Source organism: Stegastes partitus, unplaced genomic scaffold, assembly GCF_000690725.1.
Source record: "Stegastes partitus isolate 25-593 unplaced genomic scaffold, Stegastes_partitus-1.0.2 Scaffold804, whole genome shotgun sequence".
NCBI classification, from domain to species: Eukaryota; Metazoa; Chordata; class Actinopteri; family Pomacentridae; genus Stegastes; species Stegastes partitus.
This window is the reverse complement of record NW_007578535.1, coordinates 29305-45352: the sequence shown is the minus strand read 5'-3', so window position 1 is coordinate 45352 and position 16048 is coordinate 29305. Positions and strand designations below refer to the sequence as shown.

Here is a 16048-nt window from a genome sequence, read left to right as displayed (position 1 = left end):
TCAAATCCTTCCGTGGTGGTTTATTTTTCTTTGTTCACAAATACAAAACACATCTCCAAAGTATTTTAAGACTGAACGTAAATTCTATGAAACCATTTTTTTTCTCTTCCAAGTTACAAAACATGCCGACTTCATATTTCTCCCAAAATCAAAGTGATTCAATACAAAAATAATCACGTATTTTCAAGTATAAAACGAAAACATACACTTTTTATGCAAGAATAAACGGAAAAGGTACAATTCAAAGTACATAAAGAAAAAAATTCAAGTGTCGAAACTCAACTTCCATTTTCTATACAGAACACAAATAATTCATCCATTTCCTTTAGTTAGTGAAGTGTTCGCTACCGCTGTTGAGCTCATTTCACAGTCGGCTGGTCATGAGGAGCAGCGTGTTTCAGATTCAGCCGTCCTGCAGCACCCGCTTTCACTGGTATTTCCTCTAAATTGCAATTATAAAGTCACCTGGGGCCTGCACGCCAGATGTACTGCAGCGCGCTGTTGAAGAGGCCAATCAGCATCCGTGGCGCCTGCTCGCACACTCCCCTCACCAGAGTGAGCGTGAGGGCCACAATGACCCGCTCCTGGGGCAGATGCTCCAGACCCAAGCCCACGCCCTGCCTCATGACCCGCTCCACCTCGTTGGCAAGGAAATACGTCCACTGCTGGAAGTCAGAAACAGACACAGGGATCAGCCGGCACACGGAGACAAACGTGTTTGGTTACTGAAACTATCAAGACCTGATCTGACTTGCCTCAGAGGGGCAGACTTGTATGTTCCTGCTCAGGTTCTGGGTAGCCCGGGCCACCACATTGTGTTCGAGCTGGGCTGCGACTTCCCTCAGGTCCTCTGCAATCCCACGGAGGGCTGCTGCTTCTTCACGGTCCTCTGCAGACAAACAAAATTGCATCAGTCCACCTTAGTCAGCATAAGCTTTACTGTTTCTATATGGATTCACTGCTACAAACTGAGCAGTGAATCTTTGACATCACACACTTCCTCTCTGTGGCACTAACAGTCAGTGTGAAAGCGATGAAAGCATCAAACGACACAGAAAAGTCACTTCCTGCTTTCACTCTAAGTCACAAGTTGTTTTGTTGCTGTGGCCACTAATGAGATGCACACTCTGACTTTGTCAGAAACAGCTGATCCGATGCTAAAATTGACACTGCTTGTGTGAAACGGACTCCACCAAAGTTAAAGCAGTTCTGGTGCCGTTTACAGTAAACTACTTACGAGGCCACCGCAGTTCCGCTACGGGCTGGATCCCGTGTAGGAGCTCTGTGATGCTGCTGCTGCTGCAGGGCAGGTGACCGTCACATTCAAGGCCTTCATCCTCCTGACTGTCTGGCCAGTGGCTGTTGGAGTTGATGTCCTTGGTCAGATTTAGGTGCGTGCCCAGGGAATTGAGCTCCTTGCTGTAGTCTGAGTCTCTACAGTCTGCTTGAAGGAAGGCCAACATGACAAGGGAGGCGTTCTGCCCATTCTGGAGCGTCTCCATCGATAGTCAGTCCGGGCCCTTAAAAAAAACAACAACAAAAAACAACGACAATAAAGTTAACAAAAGTTTTTTGCTTTAACTTTTCGACAGTTTGGGGCTAAACACAAGACTCGAAAGTAACTGAGGATATTTACAAGCTAATGTAACTTTAAGAAAAAATCAAAATTAAAACCCACGAGAAGCAAAAGTGTAGGCAGTTAGCCGCTTCTCGTCTTGTAAGAAACACAAGTTTAAGCTAATGCTAACGGTTAGCTTCAGCGCATCAAAGTTAGCTTCAGAAAAAAGTAAAACCGGCGACGTTAACTACCTCCAAATCTCTGTCGAAGCGAAGACTCGTTTAGTTGCCTTTCCTACGTTAACTTCACATTAATGGGTTAGTGATGCGCCACAGACCGGCGTCCCGCGGTGTCTTACGAAAACAACAGCTCCGACCCGCGGCTCTCTGGAAGTCTGGAGGCAGGACGTGGATGCGTCATGGTGCGTTCAAACACCCTCGGAAATCGTCCACTCAAAACGCTACGTTCACTTGACGTCTCAATCTAACTAAAATTCACCGCGATGAATGCTCACAAACTAAAAAAAAACGTCAGATAATCTCAGTGGGAGACTTAAACCATGCTCTTTTATCATTGAAATGTAAAATAAAACTACTCTTTAATACCTACGTTGCCAAAACAAGAAAGAATGCATTGTATGCACGGCTCCCATTTTATTTGTTCAATTTTTATGTATTTATACGTTGTGCCTTACTATTATGTCACTTTAGGAATATGTGACTTTTATAAAATGTCTAAAAATATGACTTAAACTAATGTTGTCTACATGTATAAAAACAATAAACAATGGAGTCACGTGACCTGCAAGGAATGTAATATTTACAGGGTCATCACAAACTGTAAATATAATAAACATTAAAAGAAAAATCAAAGTTAAATATGTTCATATCATCTTTGTGACTCATTCATGCTTCCTTGAGCAAACATTCAGTTGACTGCAGCCAGAGATAAGAACAGCTCAACACTGGAAAGTCCCTTGTGCTTTTTTTTTTTGTTTGTTTGGATCATACAGTAGGCTAGACACTGGCCAGACAAGTGGAAAACACAAGACTTGACATCACATTAGAAAAAAAAGAGACATACACTTGATAAAACGTTTAAAATGTTTATTTACAGCTTAAAAGAAAATAAAAGAAGTCTTTGACCAATCAAGCACGTCGCTCCACAGCAGTTAAATGATGTTGAAATCACGTCTAGCAACGCTTGAGTCAGATTTTTCCTCCCAAGATCAGTGGTTTTGGTTACATCAGTACACACACATTCCATGTAGTGATTTCTGGTATTAATCCTGCTGAGGGAATCATATTTTTCTGCCTCATTCTGCATTTAAACCACAATGTTGTTGCAGAAACAGCCACATTACAGCAAAACGGACCAGCTTCACATCGTCCCATCAGTCTCCGTATCCTGAGCAACCGAAGCTCACGGATCGTCCCGTGTTCCTGCCAACAAGCCTCCTCCCTGTTCCCGGTAGAGACCCCATCTTAGCTGCAGGTTTCAGCCCCGGAAAGAGATTCTGCTTCGGGGACAAAGCTGCCTGACGAGCCTCCTGGAGCTCTCTGCGGAGAGGAACATGAAAATGTGAATGCTTCTGCAGTGTGCAAAAGGTGCCAAGACCAATTTGTAAGGCTAAGTCTGATGAACAGATCAGCAGTGACCACTCAAGCATTGTTACCACATTGGGTGGTTTCCAATCAAATATGAAACTGCACCACCTACTGGTCCTACTGAGGAAATCCAGTTTATTAAGGAAGCCTTGGAAAGCGGAAGTTCCCCAATTTTCACGCTTTCACTTGGAATAAAGCTTCCATCTGGGTTTTGTACTTTCCCAGCTTGCTGTATATGCCACGGGAGATTTTGAAGTACTTTGAAGTATTTCATAGGAACTACACAAAATATTTGTATATACACGAAGAGCAAAGAACCTTTGTTAGATTATCACAAACATCACAAAGCTTGTTCTGGGAGTCAAACCCTAATGATGGAATGACCTGAAAGCATCATGCTTGTGTAGCTTTAGCAGGTTTTATTAATCCTCAGTTATTCCCCCTCTTACTTCTCAAGCATGGCTGTCCTGAACTTCTCCACATTGAGCTCTCTACGTAGCTCAGCCGCCAGCCTCTCGGTTCCCTTTCCCCTCAGGACTGTGTGCTTGCAAAGCTCCCTGGCAGATGGACGCTTTGTCGGGTCTGGATCCAGCAATAGCTGACAAAACCCCCCCCGCCCACAAAAAAACAAGCATTTTCAACAAGATATTCCAGTTGGTATTTATACAGGTGGCAGCTCAAAACCCAATCTCTTTATGTGTGTTAAAACATTAGCTCAGTAAAAGGATTACCTGAAGCAAACCTCTGAAGGAAGGTGAGAGCTCCTGTGGCAGTTTGGGGAGTCGCCCCTGTCTCAGATTGTGCCACTGATCTCCATTTTGTGGCATAGGAGGAGCCCCTGCTGCCAGCAGCAGTGTGAGGCCCAGAGCAAATATGTCCGCCTTGGGGAGGTGGCTGTAATCCTGGAGAGCAGAGAGACGACTGAAATGAGACATGAACACTTGGAACAAAGCAAAATGGGACGCGTCTATGCTTTTGAGAGGTTATCCTGTAAGCAACGTTTTTACCTCCTGCAGGACCTCACTGGCCAGAAAGCGGCTGTCCCCCTCCTCAACTTGCGGACTGTTGCTTGATGTCACATGACCCAGATCGCCTGTGGAAAACAGCAAAAAAAGGAATAAATAAATAAATAAATCAGATTTGCTGGCAAAAGGATGAAAAGCAACACTTTGTCCAGTGTCTAATCTAATACCAATTTTGTAAATGACTCCAGCTGAGGTGCTTCCATCATCTTCCTCCTCACTCTCCCCCTCACCCGGTGCACTTGTGCTTGGATGCTCACAAATGAATATATTACCTAAAAATAAACGCCAACAAAAAAAAAAACAGGGTGTATTTTGAGGCACATTTAAACAATGAATGCATATCCACGGTGAGAAGCGGGGAGACGTACTTGGTTTGATATCCAGGTGTACAAGGCCTGAGCTGTGGATGTATTTTAGACCCATAGACACCTGTAGCAGCAGATCTTTCAACTCAGCCTCCGTGAAAAGCTCACCCTGCACCTCCTTCTTCACAATGGCATCATTCAGACTTCCACCTGAAAAACACACGTGGGATGATGGTAGCAAACCACATCATTCAATGTCTTACTTCAACATATTTAGAACTAGTTATTTGATATAACACAAAACCTACCGTCACAGTATTCATTCTGAATAATCATGTGATCATCCTCTGCCCATGCTGAATAATAGCGAACAACATGTGGGTGGTGTCCAAGAACAGCGTGTGCATAAACTTCCTTTAGGGCCAGCTGCCTGAGAGGACATAAAAGCACGGATACTAATACATCTGATCAATCAAGGCACCAAAATAAAAAGGTGGGCTGATCCATTTCTGGCAGAAGCCGACGTAACGCTGACTCACTCGTTGGCAGAGCCTGCCAGGGGTCGCCGAGAGCATTTAATGGCGTACAAGCAGCCATCCAGTCTCTTCACACACTTGTAAACTGCCCCGTACTCGCCCACACCGATGCAGCCGAGCTCCAGGAACTCGCTCTCATAGCGTGACAGCATTAAGGGTTGGACGGCTCGTCTCTGCCAAATAAACAGATGGAAGGCCTCGTGGTTAAACCAAAGACACTGCTAAAGAAGGAGCACACGTCACGCTGCTCAGTCACGAGTTTGTCTACGGTGAGGAAGATCCGAGGGTTTTCTTTGATGCGGCACCAAATATGGTAATACTTCCACAAGGAAAGTGTTTTTGTGAACATTGTGACGGCAGCTTTGTTTTTTTTAGTTTTAGTTTTTTTTCCTGGAGATTCCTTTAGAGAAATCCCGGAAGTAGGACTGGCAGCGTGTAATTTTGGACAAAACAAGAAGTGCGGAGGCAGTCGTAGATGACAAAGCCTGATGATGAAATCATATCAGGAGGCATCTGAGAGGGAGGGTTACTTTCACCATAAGCAGTGATAAAAATAGCCGTACCTTTGGTGGGAGAAAGGCTTCATCATCCTCTTCAGATGACGTTAGGCTGTGTTTCAACCTGCGAGACGGAAAGGGCATTTAGACCATTATATATTCCAAACAAGGCTGCAAAAGTCAGGTTTCTTGTTCAAACATGCCTCTCAGTGTGGCACCAACACCACAGTACAAATAAGACAGACTAGTTTCCCTGTGATCTGACACACACACATTTTTTCAAACATCACATCCTGAACTTAATCTACTAGATTCAAAGAAGACATTGACACCTGCGTCCATACTCGTCGTCATCGTCACTCCTGTTGTTGCCCTGCTGCTTGCTGTTCCTGCGCACTGTGTCCGGGGTGAAAGGATTCACGTTGACAGCTGAGGCAAAACGAAGAGACCTCTGATGGCGACTGATCTTAATGCTGGAGGAAGGCAGGGACGACTTGGACAGCAAACTCTACAGGGAGAGGAAAGAAAAAAGACTCACTTTTACATACAGGAAAAAACCTAAAACACAACATGTAATATTTTATTAAATTCTATCCATTCTTTTATCTAACATAGAGGAATGAGCAATTGTTGTTCCAGCACACAGTAGCTCTACAACAGAACAGACGTCATAAACCAATCAAGGACATGCTATATTGGTGGTGGTAGTCTACACACTGATAGGTGAGTCATAGACCAGAAATCACAAGTCGCACAAAGACTTAATGAGGTTCTCGATGCTGTTTGTGGACTCTTATCCTGAACTACTTGGTGAGACGTCTTGGGAGACAAGACCACGCTGTCAGACATCCAGAGCCTCATGTGGCAGATTGACTGTCACACCTGGAACAAGCTCTGAAACTGTGGACATTTAAGTACCTGGCTACAACCTGAACAGTCAAGTCAGCGTCCACTAAGCCAACAGCCAGTTCTCATGTTGCTCTTGTCATCTGTGGCATCGTGTCATTTGAATAAAGCAGCATTTTAAGGTGGCCTTTTATAGCCCCTGGTCAAAGGTACTGTGTACCACTCCTGCTATCTGATCGATGTCCTTTAAAGCCACACCTGGCACAGGTGTGGATTAACTCCATCGTGAAGACTTTCTCACCAACCCAACAGCTCAAAAACTTTATGCACAACTGGCTAACTTTAACCCCTTTCTAATCAGAACAACAGACATTAGATTGTTTGACTTTTTCTCTAAAAATGCTGCATTTATATACATATATATACTCCAAGAGCAGAGACAGAGGTTCACAAAAGGCAGCCATCCCTAAACGATTGCCCACCTTGGGAGTGTTGGGAGAGTCACAGAGCCTCAGGCCTCTCCAGGCTGCGTAAGGTATGGGGCTGGTGCGCTGCAAAGGAGAAGAGAAGGTGCTGCTTCTGCTGCGGTGGCGCTGCACTCTGGGCGTCCTGCAAGCAGAACTGGGACTGCGGGTCCTGGGACTGCGGGTCCTGGGACTGTGGATCCTGGGACTGGGGATCCTGGAGGTGCAGTAGTCTGAGTTGTTGTCGCTGCTGCTCCCCTCCTCATCGCAGCGACAGAAATCCAGCTGCTGGCTGATCTCGTCGAACAACATCGCCATGCTTGGGACCTGAGTTTTAGGAAAAGGTTTTTCTTTGTAATACTCAGCCCTACACTTTGACAGCACAAATGCTAAATGGTTTTAAACACTGGTTTCATGTCTATTATGAGCCCTGCATTTAATGCAACTAACAGATAAGCTGCTTCACTCCCAGCCTCTCATCTGGGAGGTTTACATCACTGGTAGCTCGCTGTAGACTCCCACAACCACACATCCTGTTATTTATCAGCCTATATTGTTGGTTTACTTATGAGTTTTTCTTTTAGGACATCATTTCATGAAGGTATGACAACTCAAACTCAGCACTCCAGACAAGCTGTGACGTTATTTTAACGTCCAGTGACGTAAAAAATAAAAATAATAAAAGTAATAATGCAGATATTTCGACTTAATTTCGACTTTACTCACGAATAAATCGCCTTCCACATCACCTCCTCTGCCACCACCACGCTTGAATCTCGCGCCAAAGACTTCCTGTTTAAATAAATGATGTCACCGGGTTAAGGCATCCAGCCCTCTGATTGGTTGAGCGGTTCCCAAACTTCACATTGTGCTAAAGTGACTTTTAACTGCAAAAACAGCTTCTACTGAAATATTAAAATCTATTTATGTGGTAATAGTGTGATACTGTCACAAAAATACTACAAAATCACATTTTAATGAAATAAAATGACATGAAAATGCGATAAAAGATAATAAACTGAAGTGAAGTTCTAGTTATTATTGGGTGCAGGTTTAATCAGTTTATTGATAAAATATGCAAAAATACACAGAGCATATTTAATAAAACATAAAAATAGGTCACTGTATGAAATAGTAATATAGACACGTGGGCGGAAGTCAGCTGCGTCATCACAACAGTGAGACGGGAGGAGGAAAAGCAGTCCGGCCGTGGATGTGACACGCTTACAAATACATAGAAAACAACCGAGCGAGCAGCAGGCAGTCATGATCCGGCTCCAGCAGCGCGCCTAGCCCGCTCGGAACCACAGGACGTCGGAGCTTGTTTGTCTTATTTTCCTCCTTTTTCCTTCTTCCGTGTCCTCGGAGGCGGCAGCAGCAGCAGCAGCAGAACCAGAACCATGGTGGAGCAGTCGGATCGAGCCCCGCTGCTGGACTGGGAGGAGATCCCACCGCCGGACCCAAACCAGGCGACCCAGCCGCCGCCTCAGCCGCCCAGGGAGGAGGACGCGGCGGCGGAGAAAAGTTCGCAGCCGGCCGGGAGGCGCACACCGACGGGCATTGCGGCTGGCACGACTGGGTGGAGCAGCACCACCACCAGCACCACCAACACCATCACCTGCAGCCCCACACGGAGCCTAACAGCTGTTGTTGCCAGCGGGGACGGAAGCCCGAGGCGTCCGCGCACCGAGCTCTCCGGCTGGGATCGCCCGGAGCCTCTCGGCACGGATCGGAACGTTCCCTTCCCCGGCCTGTCGGTGAGGGATCAGTGGGAGGAAAAGGACCAGATCGTGGCGGTGTTTGTGGTCACCTTTGATACGAGATCAGGTGAGCAGGCAGAGCTGTCGGATCTTTTATGATGCGTGATTAAGACGCGCAGACATGGACTAGATACGCGCTGGAGTCATGTGTCCGAGTTTGGGCCTCACAATGTTCCCGAGTGGACCGAGAACATAACAGGAGGCAGAGATTAGACTGATGCACTGCAGCCACTTTGTTCTTTTTGAATATCTGATGTTGTAGATGTTTGGTTAAATATTCTGTTTTTGTGATTTCTATGAGATTTTCAGGCAAATCCCAGCAGAATAATCTCATAATTAATCCAATCAGGTGATGTTATCTCCATCTGATGTGCTTTATTTCAGTATATTGAGTCAGACAGTTCTCTGTTTAGATTCACAACCCACAATAATGAAATAATCCTCATCATCACGATGGGGGAAATCTGTCCTAAACATCTTGTTGTTCTTCCTGCAAGCTGTCAAACGTACTGTAGAGCTCAGGTGTGGCGAATCGTACCCACAATGAATCCATAATTGTAAATTAACTGTAGTGTATGTAATAGAAATGTATGAAACAGTTCATCAAATGCGCCAAAGCACAAGATGTTTCAGCTGCTTGTGAGAAAGAGGTCAAACAGTTACAGGAGCTGAGTCACAGCTTTTACTGTCCCCGACATGCAGAGTTAGAGGAAGCAGGCAGGATGAAAGTAGACCGCATGGGAAGTGACTTATGCTTTATTATGTGTGTGTGTGTGTGTGAATGGCAGGGAATATGGTAGAGTGGTGCCTGCCTCACGACATGAACCTAGACGGAGTCGAGTTCAAGTCAATGGCCAGCGGTTCCCATCGGATCACCAACGACTTCATGTACGTCCTCCCACCAGGCATGAATCCGAGCGAGTCTGCTCAATCCCAGCCTGAAATCTGCTGCTGCTCTGTGTTTACTCCTCTGTTGTTTCCCCTCTGGCTAGATATTTCCGTAAAGGCTGTTACTTCGGGCTGGCCTGTTTCGCTAACATGCCTGTGGAGAGCGAATTGGAGCGAGGAGCGAGGATGAAGTCTGTGGGAATTCTGTCTCCCTCCTACACGCTCCTTTACCGCTACATGCACTTCCTAGAGAACCAAGTCAGGTAAGAAGACATGCTGTGTGTTTTGTTCTCCTTCTTCCTTTACATCAGCATATTCTGTTTACCTTGTGTATTTCTCACGCAGCCCGTCTTCACAGGTGTCTCTGTATGTGCCTGCCTCCTACCCTTCCTGCTTTGTTTAAAATGTTCTCATCTATTAAACATGAACCCAGAGTCCCGCTTACAGCTTTTGTCACAAGAACCCATTGACATGCAGTTCTCTCTCTTTTTTTTTTTTCGTATTAAGTCTAAGCACAGAAGTGAAAGAAACCCTGACAGCATCTTTTCTCCTCTGTTCTGTAACGCTGCTCCTCTGCTTCAGTCTGACTCAAATTCTCATTGAATATGTATAAATATATGACACAACCGCAGTTGTGGGTTACAGAGACAAGTGGATCTGTCTCAGCGGTGGCCGTGGTAGCTGTGATGGCACTTCAGATGTTGTTAGAAATCTGTTAAACGCGAGCACCAAAAGGTTGAAGTGTCATTAATGTACTGCGGCTGACCGCAAATGATCCCAGGAAGCAATTTATCAATAAGCTGTGGCTACTAACCAAGCACAATGCGTAATCTTGCATTATGGATGACCCGAACGCTGTCAGATGCTGACTGCACAACTCAAACTCTACGCAGACTCCCCTTTGCTGTGCATGACAAACAGTGATTGAGCGATTAATTACAGATGCAGGCTACGGCGCGTTAGCTCGGCAGGAGCTGTGAGCTTCCGCAGGAGAGCAGCTCAACCACATGATGAATATGCAGCCAGCTCAAAATTGGATCAAAGACGTGTGATTTCATTACATGCACTAAAGCAAGCTTCGTCTGCTTCATTACACAAATCTGAAAAGACTTGAATGACTCACACCTGACCGTTTATTCTGCCTTTATTTCGCTGCCTTGCAGACACCAGTTGCAGTGTCCGGGCCAGTACTCGCCACTAGAGGCCTTCTATGAGGACAAGAAGGCCGTTCTGCCCCCGACAGGAAACGGCCTGGTCACCGCCTGTCCGACCTGGAGCGTCACCACCATTAACCGCTGTATGCACCCAGAGATGAAGGTCTGAATCCACCAGAGCACACTTATATCACCGATGATGCCACATTTGTTCATTTAGTCATTTATCTGATATCATTCAAAGCCCTGATCAGCCTCTATGAAGCACAACCAGAACACACAGTAATGACAACATGATGGCACACAAGATAAATAAAGTACAACAAATGTTACTAAAATAAAGGAAAGGAAAGAATGTAGAAAAATATACTCTTTAATGTCAAAGTGAAAACTGATTTCTATAAAGTAATGTCAAGTAATGGTTGACCAGTGTCCATTTTCAGGCATCTTCTTAACATCTGGCTTATCTGATTGCAAAAACAATTAAATTTAACACAGACAGATTATTTAAATAATACTTTGCCAAGTACCTTTCTCTATATTTGAATTATGCTTACATTCATACATTAAAAAACAAAAACAAACAAACAAACTTGTCCCCCAAAAATCATCCCAAATATTGCAAATCCTCTCTCATACCTTCTCATGCTCTTTAGGAATTCTGGTGTTATTCACTATAAAATCCCAAATAGCCCACCAGTAGTTTCTTTCTTCAACAGATAAATTAATTAAATTTCAGCATAAACATCACATGTTGTCCTACTTCTGAGCTCACTGTGCCACTTTTGGAGGAGTGATGTTTTAGCCTCTGTTTGCTTGGACCAGTTCCACTCCTGTGTGAGATAAGAGATAAGACAAACCACAACCATCTAATGTAAACACAACCTGCAGAACCCAAGGTTACCCAGACACTCTCACATTATGCAGTCTGAGCTGATAATTGTACATTATTTGACTGAGTTTAGCTTCTTTACCTTCTGTTGGCCACTACTACGATTACAACATTGCACTGGAGGCTTGTTTATGGTAATCTCTAATAAACCGTTTTATTTCCTCATCTAGGATTTCTCCACTGCATACAAACTTTAGTTTTCTATTTTTCTACAGCCAAGAACTAATTTTCTAATAATACTTTTTGCAGAAGGCACACATACGTTGTCATATTGCTTTCTGTAGCCCTTCTTTTGTTGTAGACTCATGTTAAGTATCCCACATCTAAAAAAAAGGCTCTAATGTCACCACTTCTTCCCTGCAGATCACCCACCCGGCTGGATGTATGTCCCAGTTCATCCAGTTTTTCGGGGAGCAGATTATGGTTTTGTGGAAGTTTGCGCTGCTTCGAAAGCGCCTCCTCATCTTCTCTCCTCCACCTGTAGGTGTGGTCTGCTACAGGGGTGAGCAGCTTGAACACACGTTTTCACACTCTGAGCCTTTTCAGTGCTGCTATTGTAGCTACAGCAAGTGTTATATGATGCAAATCTGTTACCACATAGACAATAAATAATCCTACACAGAAACCTACAGCATATGTATTATATATTTAATTCTATTTTTACTCCTGTTCCCTCAGTGTATTGCTGTTGCTGCCTGGCTAACGTTTCTTTACCTGGAATCGGAGTTTCTGTGCCTGAATTGCGGCCTTTCTTCTACATCAACATCGCCGACATCACCGCCCTGGAGACAGAGATGTCCTACGTGGCCTGTGAGTGACGCTTTACCGCTTAAGTGACCGCCGTGTGTCTACAGAAAAGATTCCTCATGCGTGCTTTCATGTGTTTCAAGGCACAACGGAGAAGATTTTCGAGGAGAAGAAGGAGCTGTACGACGTCTACGTTGACAACCAGAATGTGAAAACCCACAGGAGCCATCTGCAGCCGCTGCTCAGACTGAATGCAGCAGATAAAGAGAAGTACAGGAAGCTGAGCGAGCAGAGGTACGCAGACAAACTGCTTCGTGTTTATTGTCAAGTAGTTCAATCTGTCTTGCATGAGCTGCTGTGTTTATAGACAGAATTCAAAAATCAGAAATTATGGTTTTGTTTTGTTTTGTTTTGATGGAGCTGGAACTATTATAGGATGTGATCCGTGCATGAACAGTTTGGAAAATGCATTTGTTTTGCTATCAAATAAAATATGCTGCAAAGTTCAAGTGGATGAAGATAAACACTGGCTAGTTTGGTTATTCTGAGGATAACATTCTGTCAGCAAAAACAGAGACATTTCATTTTAATTAATTCTGATTCTTTCCCCTCCAGGCAACTGTTGCTGTATTCTCAGGAGGTGGATGAAGACTGCACGTCAAATGAAGAGGATCTTTTCATTCTGTGAGTCCTTGACAAGCGCGTTCATCACTTGAGTCATCCTCAAACAAAAGAGCGTGTTTAAGAAGCGCAGTTTTACTTTTACTGTCGCCAGGGAGCCAAGTTTGATGTCTGTGGTTCTATTAATGTGTCTGTTGACTTCAGGTTCTTCATGGAGCTGAACAACCGCATCTTCCAGACGCTGTCGGACGTAGCAGGGAGCAGCGATCCCACCCTCACCGCTGAGCATGTGAGGGCCATGGGGCTGGACCCCCAGGGCGACCGCTCCTTCCTGGTCGACCTGCTGGAGGTGTACGGCATCGACGTGACGCTGGTCATAGACAACCTCTGCTGCCCCTGAACCCTCCCTGGTCGCCCTGGGAAACTTGGATGCCACTGGATTAACTGTGCCTGCAAGGCCTCTACACACACACACACACACACACACACACACACACGCACACACACACACAAAGACACTGAAGACACTGCCTCCACCCTGGGACTTCTTCTGTTGCCTGCTGTCCCCTCCTGGGTGTCTGTTTCCTGTTCGTGTGCGTCTCATCTGACCTGCGGACTGTTTTTCTACCACTGTGGGTGATGCGGACACTTGAACGTGGTGCACTGGTTCACAGTGGCTGATAAACACCTGCCTCGCGGACTGTGGCATCTGCGTGCCCTTACAGCCATTCTCATCTCTTGTCACTCACTCTGTACCGTTTTTTTTTTTTTCGTTGGAAATATGGATTTTCTGTGCTCGTTTGACTTTGATTCCGGCTTAAATAGCCACGGCTGAAGCACTGGATGAAAATTAAAAACCTTCATCGACTCTGGTCGTGACCGCCGGGTGACTGATTGTTCTCCGCTGCACTTGTTTCAGCACAGAAGTCATTTTCACGATCCTGCAGCTTCGGTGTCCACTCCCGAAGGATAGATTTATATTTAGGAAAAGCTTCGACTCCTGGAATTTGTGTGCTTCACATTCCTTGTTCCGGGAAACCAAACGGACTCAAAACTTCTGCTGTAATCCCACACTTGGATGTTTGTTCTTGTTCTGGAAAATTGTACAAATGAAAGCTTTCTGACCACTTTATTTGCCTTTCAAAAGGAAAGCAATAGGAGCCTGTGTGTTGAAAGTGTCACCCTTTTTGTATGTATATCCACCTCGCAGCCTCTTCTAGTTTTTGCTATTTCTTCACGACTGAAAGTGAGAGGTTGGAGCTAAATGCTGAAACGCTTAGGGTGCTATCCTCCTCGTAGGATCAATTAATGTGAAGCTAGATGAGAAGGGAAGACCTGCTATAAACGTTCACCTTTATGCACCTTCAGCACAGGGTAGGCCTGGTGGTGTTTCTGTGTGATGGACGCGCTCTGGAAACCGCTTTGTTCTGTGTTGTACTTTCTCGTTTGTCGTAAATCGGTGGAGGAATTTTCAATGAATGTGATTCTGAAACACTCTCTCATCATGAATGCTGCACCGCGTCCACCACCGGACGCTTTCCTGATGCACACACTCAAGCTTAACTGTAATTCTTTCCCCGTGCTGTGTTTTTGATTTAGAGTCTGAGCCAGCAAGTAGCTACGGGCCGTCAATACTTTTTGTTTTTATTTTAGTCCACTGTAGAGCATCAGTGAAAGATATTATCTGTCTCTCAGAGTGGAGGGTCCTCCACGGAGCCGTTTTTAGTTTACTTGTTGATCAGCTTCAAAGAGATGCTTCCCGTCTGTCTGTATCCACGACAAAGATCTCTTTGTGTGCGTTTTTGTCTGTTGATATCCTGACGAGAGCCGAGCAGAAGCTTTAACTCCTCCTCTGTGGGCAGATTCACAGAAAGGACGGCGTCTGTTCCAGCTGAGGGTTTCTCTCAGTCCTTTCATCGCGGTCCCATTGAGCGAATCCAGCTTTAGAGATGGGCCAACTGTGTCTTTTGAATACTGCTGGCAGAGGGCTTTCAGTTCATCCATCACGTTGCCAATCACAGCGATAATTTGTTCCATGTTGGAACACATGAGGCTAATGTTTGCCTCGTATAAATGTGAGCTAGTGGTTCTCAACCTTCTCGTGCCCCCGCCTCTCTTTTCCAATGCAAGCTAAAACACCAAGTATTTTTTAATCATGTCTTTTTAGTCTTTAAATATTCTTTTTTTTCATTGTAAAATTCCAAAAAAAATTACCTTATGGGGGCCTAATCCCCAGGTTGAGAACTGCTGATTTAAAGAGTGATTTTATAGCGTGACTCGTAACTTGACTTGACTTGACCTCCCCGAGATGTTTCCTGGGCTGGTTAAAAAAATAAAGAAAGTGCACTAAGTGTTGTCTATGGAAGAAAAGGGCAGTTGTTAAGCTTTGTTTTTTTGTTTGTTTTTTTTAAATGGGGCCTTATGAAAATGTGACTTTCTCAAACTTACCACAGCAAAGTGACTCATTCCTGTACGTACGTCAACATTATTTGCTGAAAGATTAAGCTCAGTGACATTAGCACTCCTGAATGACCTTAGTGTCTCCACTGAAACCTGCCTGGTCTATTTACTTGTCAGCAGATGTATTCTCTCTCCTCTGACAGCGTTTGCTTTACAGGTGTATGTTCGATGTAAAAAGGGAATGTACACAACACACACACCACTGTATAAAATGCCTTCTTTGTGGACCCGTTCACACATGTCTACCAGCATTAGCTAAACTAATAGTTTGTACAGAGTGTCACTCTCCTCCTGAATGTCCGAGACAGCGAACGTATTGCACACATGCAGCAACACATCCGAGTAGTGTAACCGTTTCCTTCTTGATTGTAATGTAAATCAAGAGCGCTCACAGAATAACAAGTAAGTCTTCACCTTTACTAATGTGAAACACTGTAAGAGATGTCAGTAATGTACACATAAACTCAATAGCATGAGCAACTGTCAGTTCCACTGTACTGCCATTGTAAAACAATAAAACACTGGTACTGTTTAAGTGTGATCTCATCCTCTGATTCTAACCCTGCACGGCTGTCGTCCTCGTTCCATTTCCTTCACTCTGCCTCATGTCCACCTTCTCTCTTGCATATTTTTGTGCTTTGCAACATACATATTAATCATTAAAAAACTTGCAGGATGATGATGGAAA

The 16048-nt window shown here is 44.7% G+C and overlaps 3 protein-coding genes across 4 annotated transcripts; 1 reads left to right on the top strand and 2 right to left on the bottom strand.

Moving 5' to 3' along the window:
* bida (BH3 interacting domain death agonist) lies at window positions 1-1959 on the bottom strand. Of its 2 annotated transcripts, none has more exons than XM_008292348.1 (4): window positions 1810-1959; window positions 1238-1520; window positions 756-889; window positions 1-665 (listed from the first exon to the last, which is right to left on the bottom strand). In XM_008292348.1, exons 2-4 carry the CDS (start codon window positions 1500-1502, stop codon window positions 462-464), a joined length of 603 nt encoding a protein of 200 aa, XP_008290570.1. In that variant the 5' UTR covers window positions 1503-1520; window positions 1810-1959; the 3' UTR covers window positions 1-461. The 2 variants fall into 2 exon arrangements, with proteins under 2 accessions (XP_008290570.1, XP_008290571.1); XM_008292349.1 differs by having other exon boundaries at window positions 1-662.
* A 688-nt stretch (window positions 1960-2647) lies between these two features.
* Window positions 2648-7171, bottom strand: wee2 (WEE2 oocyte meiosis inhibiting kinase). Its single transcript, XM_008292346.1, has 11 exons — window positions 6857-7171; window positions 5861-6036; window positions 5595-5652; window positions 5035-5204; window positions 4804-4925; window positions 4559-4705; window positions 4358-4462; window positions 4173-4258; window positions 3897-4067; window positions 3615-3763; window positions 2648-3117 (listed from the first exon to the last, which is right to left on the bottom strand). The coding sequence occupies exons 1-11, from the start codon at window positions 7154-7156 to the stop codon at window positions 2952-2954; spliced, it is 1650 nt and encodes a 549-aa protein (XP_008290568.1). The 5' UTR covers window positions 7157-7171; the 3' UTR covers window positions 2648-2951.
* Window positions 7172-8186: 1015 nt separating this feature from the next.
* On the top strand, window positions 8187-15895 carry dennd11 (DENN domain containing 11). Its single transcript, XM_008292344.1, has 9 exons — window positions 8187-8665; window positions 9387-9486; window positions 9591-9749; window positions 10650-10803; window positions 11896-12034; window positions 12211-12342; window positions 12423-12573; window positions 12895-12963; window positions 13105-15895. Exons 1-9 carry the CDS (start codon window positions 8239-8241, stop codon window positions 13298-13300), a joined length of 1527 nt encoding a protein of 508 aa, XP_008290566.1. The 5' UTR covers window positions 8187-8238; the 3' UTR covers window positions 13301-15895.
* Window positions 15896-16048: the final 153 nt, after the last annotated feature.

What these genes read in the sequence shown, in the direction of transcription:
- dennd11 (XM_008292344.1), top strand. Translation starts at nt 8,239, where the DNA reads ATGGTGGAGCAGTCGGATCGAGCCCCGCTGCTGGACTGGGAGGAGATC. An exon ending in CACCTTTGATACGAGATCAG is followed by an intron (nt 8,666 to 9,386) that starts GTGAGCAGGCAG and finishes TGTGAATGGCAG; the next exon opens with GGAATATGGTAGAGTGGTGC. An exon ending in TTCCTAGAGAACCAAGTCAG is followed by an intron (nt 9,750 to 10,649) that starts GTAAGAAGACAT and finishes GCTGCCTTGCAG; the next exon opens with ACACCAGTTGCAGTGTCCGG.
- wee2 (XM_008292346.1), bottom strand. Translation starts at nt 7,156, where the DNA reads ATGGCGATGTTGTTCGACGAGATCAGCCAGCAGCTGGATTTCTGTCGC. An exon ending in TCAGAATGAATACTGTGACG is followed by an intron (nt 4,706 to 4,803) that starts GTAGGTTTTGTG and finishes TGTGTTTTTCAG; the next exon opens with GTGGAAGTCTGAATGATGCC. An exon ending in CCTTCAGAGGTTTGCTTCAG is followed by an intron (nt 3,764 to 3,896) that starts GTAATCCTTTTA and finishes GGGTTTTGTCAG; the next exon opens with CTATTGCTGGATCCAGACCC.
- bida (XM_008292348.1), bottom strand. Translation starts at nt 1,502, where the DNA reads ATGGAGACGCTCCAGAATGGGCAGAACGCCTCCCTTGTCATGTTGGCC. An exon ending in AGCGGAACTGCGGTGGCCTC is followed by an intron (nt 890 to 1,237) that starts GTAAGTAGTTTA and finishes GTTTGTCTGCAG; the next exon opens with AGGACCGTGAAGAAGCAGCA. An exon ending in TACAAGTCTGCCCCTCTGAG is followed by an intron (nt 666 to 755) that starts GCAAGTCAGATC and finishes TCTGACTTCCAG; the next exon opens with CAGTGGACGTATTTCCTTGC.